The following is a 12,064-nucleotide window of genomic DNA, read 5'->3' as shown; positions in this document are numbered from 1 at the left end:
GAATAAAGAAGACGAATAATATGTCATAATTTTAACCATTTTATTTTCTGTTATAGCTTCATAAGAAATGGTTTACAATTTCCAACATAACATTCATGCAAATAAATTCACATAGACCACGTCACAAAACCTATACACAGAGCATGACTTTGGTAAAGAGGAAAGACCAAAGTGTTATGAGAATGATCAAGTCTTACCATGCACACTTATTATCTAGAATTTGAACCACATACATGTTTAGAGAGCAATAATACCCAATTGCACCAAACCGAAGAAACAATATTTGTGATGTGATTATTAAAAGCAACACTCTTCTAGCACACAATAGAAACAAAGCGCTTCCAAACTGCACACGTAAATGAAGTGTGTTATCGTAGAATATCTTAATCAACAAAATTCAGGCTATTTAAAGCCACAATATGATTTTAACAAATCCAAATAAAAAGATCAAAATATGTGTTATCGTAGAATATCTTAAGTAGTTGTCTTAAGAAAAAATTGACATAACAGGTGAACTAGTATCAATATGTGATATATTATTTTTGTGTTGCTTATTTTGTGATGATCTAGTCTAATGTGTTAAAAATAATTAAAAAACTAGTGATCCATTGTATTTACTTAACCAATTTAAAAAGTTATGCTTATACTCATTTTCTTTACTTATATATTTTTTTTAAAGCTCTCATGTTAGGCATCACTATGAAACTTACATCTCAGCTAGACTAACACCTTAAGTAATAACAATCATCTGCCACCATATGAAAAAATATTATTAAAAGAAAAAAATAAATAAAATACAAGAAAATATTGGGAAATTAGACCAAAGCTCATATTTTAACTTAAACGATACATAGGTAATTTGTACCTACTAATAAAAAACTCTAAGAAAAGACTAGATATAAGTCTACTATACTAATGAAAATACTCTCTATGAGTAAAGCCTAAGTTAGCAAGCTTATCAGCACATGCATTCCCTTCATGAAAAATGCGAGAAACCCTAAACCTGATTCCCATTGTAGTTAAGGCAAGTGTTCTACCTATTACAAATAATTCAAGGAACATTAGTCATAACAGTAAATACAGCACAAACCAAGGCAAAATCACATTCAATCATAAACTAGTAAGACTCATATTTTGAACTTGTTCAATAGCATGTATAACTCCATAAAACTCAGTAAACAAAGCAGTCTGAACATCAAGGAAAACAGAGAAACCACCAATAAACTCCCTCATACTCCCACGGAAAATACCACCACAATTAGGAAGACTAGGAGAACCCCTATCAACACCATAAGTATTTATTTTAACCCAACCTGAAGAAGAAATCTCCCATCTAACAGGAAGATGAGATAGAATTTCACAACTACGAGTATTAATAAAAAAAACTTAAACACATTGAAGTAAAACTTATCATTTTGCATAAAACTTTTAGATGAATTACTCAGTAGACAAGTGAAATCTTTAATGACTGAAATGACCCTAGAAACATCAATTTTAATCTGAAATTTAGCATAATTCATCATACACCATATCATCCATATAGAAAAAGTTATCACATCAAGTTTAATCAAATTAACCAAAGGACTATCATCAAGTTATCATATCAAGTTTAATCAAATTAACCAAAGGACTACCATCAGTCTTAATTAAATAAAGGAGATCATTCACATTAGAGAAACGAGAAGTAAAAAAAATTTGTTCAATCCAACTTCAAATATGCATAACATTAAGACATTCAAAAAAAAATGTTGAATAGATTTCCTTTTTAGTGTGTACATGTATTGTTTTTTTACAATTTTCAGGAAGTTAATTTTAAACTCTAACTTTCTACCAATTCACTCCTCTAAGTAATTATCTAACCACCTTTTTCTATGCGTTTATTTATTCTATTAATATTTGTACGAAAAATGTATTAATTTTTTTTATTCTTTAGGTTTTTATCTACTTAAAATTGTATTAACTAATTTTATCATAATGATATCTTGATTTTACTTATTTAAAATATATACTATAATGAATTATCATTTTTATTCCTATTTTAATGGAAAATAATTATTTACTAATAATGATTATTTAATAATTTTTCTCATAAAATAATTTCTAAATAATAGTAATAATAATAACATTATGATTTTGTTTTGTTTTCTGATGACTTTATCATTATATTATTAACAACAATAAATTTATCACCTTTTAAAATAAATTTATTAAAACAATCTTATTCTTTCTACAAATTCCTCAGTTTAAATAAAAAATAATTTAAAAGCATGGCAGAAAAATAATTATAAGAATTATGATATAATTAAATTTTAATTTATTTTTTTGAGAATTATTTTTAAGATCATCTTGCTGTGACTTTTATTTTAATAGAAGACATACTTGTTAATATCTTATTTTATTGATGTTTCAACACAAATTCTTTTTTGTAATTGATTCTTATATAATAAAAAAAACTTTTAATTTTATAATATGTAACTAGTTGAACAAGATTTATTTAAATCATAATTTCAAGATGGTTAAAAATTAAGAAAGAAATGTATATGACATTTTATAAATAAAGACAAACTTTGATAAGGATTAAACCAAGAATCACTGCTGCAACCCCATTTGTGCAGCACCCACCATCCACTGCATGTTCTTGTCCACCACTACAACCCACCGTTCACCTCCTTATTCCATTTATTTTTATATGTGTATATTTTGTACTTATTTTAAAATCTACTAAATTAAGAGTGATAGAACAATTATGCACAATTGTTAGGGTTTTATACCGTATTTAACATTATATAGTTTAGGTTAGTTATTATATTAATCGGCATAAAATATTTATTTTTTATTTTTTCTCATTTCTCAATTACAAAATGTAATTTTTTTTTTAATTTTCTTAGTACATCCCAACATCAAAACCTAAATTTTTTAAACTTATAATCTTATCATTATTGAGATGAGTATATGTGAAATATTAATTATAATAATTACAAATATAAGTTATTATTTTTAAAAATTTAATAATTATTATAGAAGTCAACTGTATATATTCACAAAAGTTTCGAATTCTTAATATGTGTGCCGTTGTCATTTTGATGGTATACAGTAGATTAAAATTCTTATTTTATAAATATATTTTATCTATTTCTTATTTATCATTAAGTTTAACCGAAATTATAAAAGATTATAATATGGTGAATTGAAATGCAATTACAGGAAAAGATGAATGAAGAAGTATAAACATGAAATCATAAGTGATGTCCTTTAAGTTGCTTTTATCAAACTATCTTTGAATAATCTCAAAATGGATAGGAACATTATGGATTAAGTCAACCAAACGAAAATGAATTAGTAGTAATTAATTATATATTAAAACAGAATTGAAATTGTCATTAATAAGTTTGAGATTTTCAAGAGTAATAAATGTTTCTCTGATACGAGTTCACGTGATGCATATCTCGTTTCATTGGCTAAGCAATAAGTGATACCTTCTTCCATAAATCTTTTGTTATTATGTAGCAATTCACTTCTTCCGTAAATCGTTTGTCCTTATGCAGCAGTTTCCCCTGATGAATAAATCCATTCCAAAGTTGATCTGTCACTCCATAGTCCACATGATTGTTACATTGTTCAAGAAAAACATACTCGTCTCTCTCCATAAATAGAGCTTTTAGAGAGACTCAAGTTTATACGAATAACACAAAGAAGGTCACTTGCTTTCATCTTCATTCATGTACTTCCATTATTGCATGCATATCTACGTTGTCTTTTTAACTATGTTCATTTGATTATCATCTTGCAGGTGCTATGGCTGGTGTGAGGGAGCAAGATCAGTACATGCCAATCGCCAATGTGCTAAGGATCATGCGGAAGATTTTGCCACCGCATGCAAAGATTTCTGATGAGGCAAAGGAGACTGTGCAAGAATGTGTTTCTGAGTACATCAGTTTCATCACAGCTGAAGCAAATGATCGCTGCCAGCGTGAGCAGCGCAAGACTGTGACTGCTGAAGATGTGCTGTGGGCTATGGGAAAGCTTGGTTTTGATGAATATGCTCAGTCTCTTTCTGTTTACCTCACTCGCTATCGCCAGAGTGAAGGAGAACGCATGTCTGTGAGGCCTGCTTCAACTTCTGCTCCTCCCTTTGAGATGAACCCTCCTTATCCACCTTACCCTCATGGTTTTGGAATGTTTGATTATGATCCATCACAGTCCATAGCTTCTTCTTCAAGAGCAGCAGGTGGATTTGTTCCCAACTTTGATCCTTATGCTAATCCACCAAAACCTACTGGTGGTAACATGTGAATGTGTTTGTGCATGCAGCTATATCCAAGAGTTCAGTGATCCTGGTATGATAATAAAACATGCAGAGACTTAATAATCATGCAACTGTGTTTGTGTTTTTCTTTCCTGTGTTGTGTTTTCTTCAGTTATGTTTCATGGTTTTCCAGTTTGTACTCATTGTAGACTCTTACATGGTTCACAAACTTTTGTATCCTGTACTACAATGATGAATAAAAATGTTTATCATATGATCTTGTTGTTTACATTACAAAAACTAAAGTTTTGATTAACTTAGACATATATAGTATGTAATAATTAACAAGAATGTTGTTGGTATTCCACATTCATATATGAAGCAAGAAAAAACATGATTAAATTGTTTTGTAAACTATAAATATCTACTTGTTAGAATCAAAGCATTATGTTAATTTGATTATTCAACACAATTAAATTTATTTTAATTTATATAAGATTTAGAAGAAACAACATTAGACAATTTTTTCCAACAATGATTAGGTTTATAATTTATTAAAAGTAGTAGTGAAGCTCATTACGGAATAGCATAGTAATGTTTAGTTTGTATATACTCACAGATTGATCGATGTGGGCTTCCTTTATTATTTTAATTTTAACTGCAGCAGACAGTTTAAATGAAATAAATCATTTATAATGAAAATTTAAGAACTTGGTTTTATTATTAATTAACATATGATTAATAAATTATTGTTATTAATAAAACATATGAAATGAATGAAAATTTAGTGAAAGAGAATTAATATTTATTAAATCATATTGATTATTTGCACACGAGGGTCCAAAAAACTAATTGAATATTTATGGTCCAAGAAAGTCAGAGATCTGAGAAGAAACGATAAATAAAGATGAGTCATGATAAGCTTACATGAGACATAGTAATACTGTTTAACACAGAAATCTATACAAATATATATTATTTAAATAAATATAAATGGAAAAAAAATAAAGAAAATATATATATATTTAAATAAATAAAAATAGTATAGAAATAAATAAATTACATCTAGGAACCTTTAATACTTTTTTATATGTTAAGATCATCAATAAGTATTGTTAACATATTATAATCTTCCTATTAACTGAATTTCATGTTAATATTTGTAATAAAATATATTTATTTAAATTTATTCTATTGAACTTCATAAAAATTATTTCAAAATGAAAAATATATTAAATGAGGTGTTAAATGAAATATTAGAAGAAATTTTATTGAGATTGTTATGATATTATATATCAATTAATATAAACTTACTCCTTATTAAATTTAAAATTGATTTTGTTTAAATGCAATTTTGATAATCTTTTAATCAATCCACCAACACCATCTTCCTATTTTTTTTAAAAAAGAGAAACATTGATTCCCTCAATTTAAAAAAAAAATATAATTACTTTTTTACATTTTTTTTATTTATTTTAATTCAATAGCCGCAAACTTAACGTATCTATTTTAGGTTATTATGAAAAAATAGTTTAAATTAATTAAAATGCTAGAAATTAAAAAAAAAATGAAGATAAGGTTATAGATTACAAAAATTTCAGATTTTAAAATAGAGATTAAATAATAGATTAAGCAAAATTTTATTTTGAAGTAATTATCAAGGTATATTAAACTTATTTAACAAAAACATGTCATCATAAATGTTAAGATATACCTAGGAGAAATGAATCTTCAGATACTCAGTTATGGGTGAACTGAGAATGCATATTTGGATACCTAGAACATGTTTGTACAGAACATAGAATATAATAAACTTCTTTAGTTTCATTCTTTAAAGAGTTTACCTACATTATTATATGTTTTCATATGACCATACAAATCATTATAAACCAAAAAAACACATAATGTAAACTAACTTAAATTTAATAAATTACATTTCACATATCACAAAATATGTACGTGCGCAGAAATGAAATATTTCCAATTCATTAAACATATTTTTTTTTTATCTTTATAACTCAAATTCTCATATTAATCCTTTACTTAATTTAAGGATTAAATAATTATGATTATTATATAAAAATATTAAATTATTTTTAAATAATATTGGTTAAAATGTGATATTAGTAAGTCGCTTATATCAGAAAGATAATTTTTTATCAAGGTTACAAGGCGTAATTAAAAAAAATTAATTTATATTATGTAAGTATAATTAAGAATAAAGTCGATTTAGTCACTTTAAGTTGAAGTTAATTTTTTAATAAATAAAAGTATTTATATCAGTTTCATATTAGTGTTGTCTTAACTAATACTAATATAGTTTGTTTAAATATTAAACACTGATTTTTGATTTTATTTAATAAAATAAATTGTTAATGTTATCTGTCGAAAGTTTTTCTATAAAAGGTTATTTAATATTCAAGTAAATATTTAATATTTAAGTGTAATTAATATAGTAATAAAGACGTATCTTATTTTTTATGTAATATTTATTTGTAAATTTTATAATCAACTTTATCATTGATGAATAGTGTTAAATGTGTAACATAATAAAAGTAGATTATCTTATTTGTTATATATATTTTATTTTATTTTGATCTAAATTCTTCCAAAATCATATTGTTGTGACTTTTATTTTAATGCAAGACTACATACTTGTTAATATCTTATTTTATTGATGTTTCAAAACAAATTATTTTTTATAATTGAATCTTATATAATAAAAAAACTTATCTTTAATCTGATAATATGTAACTAATTGAAAAATATTTATTGACATCATAATTTAAAGTTGACTAAAAGTTAAGAAACAAATAATATATGACACTTCTATAAATAAAGACAAATTTTACATTGATGTTGTAGCCCTGCAGCACCCCACCATCCACCGCTGCATGCTTAAACGGTCCACCAATACCATCCTTCACTGTTCTTCTTTACTGTTCTTCCTCTGAAATTTTTTTATTATCACTCACTCATATCCATTTCTATATGTATGTATAGTTTGAATTGTGTTTTAAAATCTACTAAATTGATAATGATAGAACACATGAAATGATTAACATATATATGAATTTTTGATGTTGTTGTTATAATTATATACACAGGGTAGATTTTAAATAAATATCAAATTTGTAGTTTTTGTGTCTTCATAGATTTACAGATATTGAAGATTTCTATAGTATTTTTTTTTAAGTATTTAAGATAGATACCTAATAGGTTTATAAACATGCTGTTGTTGTTCATGTAATGAACATAATTGTTAGTGTTTTATAGATTGTTTAACATTATATAGTTTAGGTTAGTTTTTTATATTAATCGACATAACATTTTTATTTTTATTTGTTCTCATTTTCCAATTACGAAATGTAATAAAAAAACTTTTTAATTTTGAAGATGTGTATAGATTATTAAAATAATGTGATTTATTCTAGATAACATCCCAACTAAAAAATCTTATAAAACCTAAATTTTAAACTTATAATCTTATCTACCACTTTTAAACATTCTTGAGTACACCTGATTTTAGGAATGAAGGAATATATCTACCTTAGATATAAAAATATAACTATTTTTAATTTTTCTAATAATTATAACTACAAGTTATTATTTAAAAAAAAAATTATTAGAGAAGTAGACAAGAATCACAAAAGTTCGATTCCTTAAAATGTGTGCCCTTGTCACTGTATTTTTGTTTAACCGTATCTACCATACAGTATATTGAAAAAACTTTATTTTTTATCTTATTAATATTCATTATTATCTATTTCTAAAAAAAAAAAGGTTAGTTATCATTAAGATAACAAAACAACATATTTTCCTAGCAAGAGATTATAAGACTAGTATCAACAAAATGTATGTCTCAACAAAATAAAGTAAAAAAAAGTTTAAATGATATTTTATAATTCCCATAGTCATGCTTTCAAATATTTAAAGAACATGCAAATTAATATTTTTATATTTAGTAGAAGTATACAAAATATATTTTTATTTTTTTATTATAAATAAGTAACACTAAAAATTTCTTAAAATTATTTAAAGGTGGATTATGAACATATAATTTAAATCAAAATCGAATAATAAAAAGTAGGTTTAACCTAACTTAGTGTCAGGAGGAGGGAAATTATAAAAGACTAAACTATGATGAATTGAAAATGCAATTACTGGAAAAGATGAATGAAGAAGTATAAAAATGAAATCATAAGTGATGTCTTGGTTCTTTAACAGATTTGGAGTTGTTTTTATCAAAATATATTTGAATAATTCCAAAATGGATATGAACATTATGGATTAAGTCAACTAACTAAAGGAAAATGAATTAACAGTAATTAATATATATATTAAAACATAATTGAAATTATTATCATTAATATGTTTGAGATTTTCAAGACTAATAAATGTTTATCTGGTATGAATTCATTCGACTTTCTATTCATATTATTAAAATTTTAAATAATTGTTTCATTTTATAAATCTTTTGTCATTATGCAGCAGTTTCATCGGATGAATAAATCTACTCTAAAGTTGATCACTCATAGTCCACATGATTGTTACACGATTCAAGAAAAACATACTCATCTATTTCCATAAATAGAGCTTTTAGAGTGACTTGGATTTCATAAAAATAACACAAAGAAGGTTTAATTAGGAGAAGAGTGACAATAAATACAACTACTTGTGCAATGTGTCATGTTTCTGAAGTGTAAGTATGTGTAGTGTGTGGTTATTTTGTCTAAGATGGATTGACATATTGTTTGTATACCATAAGGATTTGAGAATTCACTTTGAGAGCTTCCATTTAATGTACGTTAGTAACAAGTAGAACGAAGTTTGGAAAAGTACGTGGGCATCTATAATAAGGAGTATTTGGGAACAAAAAAACAACGTTGTCTTTAAGCAAGAGGTAGCTGACTCAGAGGAAATATTTCATTTGGCACAACTTAAATTGTGGTTATGGATGAAACATAGGGTGCAACTATTTAACCATTCTTTCTTGGATTGGGCACTAAATCCTCTCATATGTATCAAAAGGTATGGGTAATTGAGGAACGATAAGGCATAAGTGTTTTGTATGCTTGAAGATGTGGCTAGAAGGTTGGGATATCTGGTTAGAAAAGCAGAATTATGGGTGGTGTCTTCGGTAAGCAGTAGTGTGTCCCCTAAATGTGAAACTATGAAGAAGTGGACCTAATGATGCAGACCTGACCAATGGTGATGCAAGAGTAGGGCGGATGTTTAGGCTCTAAGGTAGGCTAAGAATTCAGGGCCAATGACAAATGTTATGTTTTTTCTGTGATATTGGGCAACATTTGATTAATATGTTTGTGTTTGGGCAAATAGTGGAGGAGAGGAAGCAAGGTGAATTGGCCAAGTTTTGCCTTAAGTCAGATGCGACTCAGTTGGTGTATTCTTAGTGCAAGTTGTGGGTGCAAGGATGACAGAATGAAGCCAGAACAATGCAGTTGCTGGTATAATCTATGCAACACACTTAGTTAACGTAGAGATTATGCTTCTATTGTTGGTACTCTGTGCCTAGTTTTGGGGCTTGTTTTTCTGGGCCTAGCTAGTTGATGTATGGGAATGGTCAAGGAGAATTGGACATAAGAAGAATTAGATGCAGAAAGCATTATGGTCAAAGAAGACTCTTTAATATAGGGTATTTTTATTTTTTTTTGCATATTGATGTGGCACAGCTAGAGAGAGTGGTATGCCTAGTGCATTGCTCTATTAGTTTGTGGGGAGGTCTAGGCCTTTTCTCTTTATGCTGTAGTGCTAGAGGAATGTATCCTAGTTGGACGATCTTTTGGTATTTGTATAAGGGTTATGACACCTCTAAAGTGTCCCTTTTAATTATATAATTTTTTGCTGATAAAAAAAACAGAGAAGGTCAAGTGCACATACCTTCTTTTATCATCTTCATTCATGTATTTTCATTAACAATTGCATGCAATTTTTTTATTAGCAAGAAAAAAAATATGGTCCACTTTAAGAGTAAACCAACCCTAATACATATTATAGTGAATTGCATACCACTCACCCTATCTAAGCACACCCCAAAAGAGTGTCAGCACCTACCTACTAAACAAATAACTCCAACCAAGCCGTCAAAATGATAAAACTTGAACACCTACTACTTAAAGTCCCCTCAAACACAAGAACCCCTCAACAACACAAGGAAGACCATCTAATCGGCCTAAACTAGTCACAAGCTTTTCATCGAAAACATATATACCATGCATATTTATGTTATTTGTTAACTATGTTCATTTAACTTTTTGTCTTCCAGAATTCCTATTCCATAATCATCCAAAACTATAAAGGGTAATTTCAGTATTTTGGAGAATGTAGGGGTGCAGGAAGAAAAATGTAAGGGTGTAGGAAGAAACACCAAAAAGTTATTTATTTTTGTTTGGTTTGGACTTTTCTTTTCCCACTTATTTTTGTTATTAATATCTCCTTGTTTTACACCGGCATCCGAGATCTTCAACAAGGATCGGGATCATGACCATCGTTGTTATGCGTGCTAAGGTTGAGAATGGAGTTTTATTGAAAGTTCAAGTTTGGGACGATTCACACGAAAAAATTGAAGAGATTGAAAACAATGTTTCTATGCAAAAAAAATGTTATATGTAAAAATATTTAATAATATATTATTTTTAACGGATATAACAACTTTTTATGATGTCACTTAAAAAAATAACCAACATAAAAAGTTATTTATTATTTACAATTTTGCCATTGTTTCACTTATTATGATAAGTAGACATAATAAATGAATTCATATTTACAATTTTGTCATTGTTTCATTTATTATGACAAGTAGATTATAACCATCATAATAAGTCGTCATATAATCATAATTTTTCATTATACGGTCTTAAGAAAGTCAGAAAACTAGAAAGAAACGATACATAAAGATAATTGACTCCTGATAATCTAACATGGGACAAAACTGACATGAGACATGACACTGTTTAGCTCAATAACCTATGAAAAATATATTATTTAAATAAATAAAAAGGAAAAGAAAAGAAAAGTATGTATTCAAATAAATAAAAATAATATGAAAATAAATAAATATATTATTTAAATAATTAAAAAGGAAAATAAAAATTATATATTCAAATAAATAAAAATAATATAGAAATAAAAAAATTACATCTAGGAACCTTTCATACTATTTTATATGTTAAGATCATCAATAAGTATTGTTAACATATTATAATTTTCTTATTAACTACATTTCATGTTAATATTTGTAATAAAATATATTTAAGTTATTCAATTTAACTTCATAAAAATTATTTGATGATGAAAAATATATCAAATGAGGTGTTAAATGGAATATTTGAAAAACTTATATTGATTTTCGTTTAAATGCAATTTTGATAATCTTTTACTCAATAACACCATCTTCCTATTTTTTAAAAAAGAGAAACATTGAATCCCTCAATTTGAAAAAAAATATATAATTAGTTTTACATACTTTTTTGTTTATTTATTTTAATTCAATAGCCGTAAACTTAACATATCAATTTTACGTTATTATGAAAATACTTTAAATTAATTAAAATGCAAGAAATAAAAAAAATGAAGATGATGTTCTAGATTAAAAAAATTGCAGATTTTAAAACAGAGAGATTAAATAGTAGATTAAGCAAAAAATTATTTAAACTTTTATTTTGAAGTAATTAAATCAAGGTATATATATAAACTTATTTAACAAAAACATGTCATCATAAATGGTAGGATATACCTAGGAGAAAGGAATCTTCAGTTATTCAGTTATGGGTGAACTGAGAATGTATATTTGGATAC

At 26.4% G+C, this 12,064-nt stretch overlaps 1 protein-coding gene across 1 annotated transcript; it reads left to right on the top strand.

The window, feature by feature from the left end:
* The first annotated feature begins 3,595 nt into the window (after positions 1-3,595).
* On the top strand, positions 3,596-4,520 carry LOC137828331 (nuclear transcription factor Y subunit B-9-like). Its single transcript, XM_068634851.1, has 2 exons — positions 3,596-3,696; positions 3,791-4,520. The coding sequence occupies exon 2, from the start codon at positions 3,796-3,798 to the stop codon at positions 4,291-4,293; it is 498 nt and encodes a 165-aa protein (XP_068490952.1). The 5' UTR covers positions 3,596-3,696; positions 3,791-3,795; the 3' UTR covers positions 4,294-4,520.
* The last annotated feature ends 7,544 nt before the right edge of the window (positions 4,521-12,064 follow it).

The sequence above is a fragment of the Phaseolus vulgaris genome, chromosome 7 (assembly GCF_000499845.2).
Source record: "Phaseolus vulgaris cultivar G19833 chromosome 7, P. vulgaris v2.0, whole genome shotgun sequence".
NCBI classification, from domain to species: domain Eukaryota; kingdom Viridiplantae; phylum Streptophyta; class Magnoliopsida; order Fabales; family Fabaceae; genus Phaseolus; species Phaseolus vulgaris.
This window is presented reverse-complemented; position numbering and strand designations above follow the sequence as displayed.

What these genes read in the sequence shown, in the direction of transcription:
- LOC137828331 (XM_068634851.1), top strand. Translation starts at nt 3,796, where the DNA reads ATGGCTGGTGTGAGGGAGCAAGATCAGTACATGCCAATCGCCAATGTG.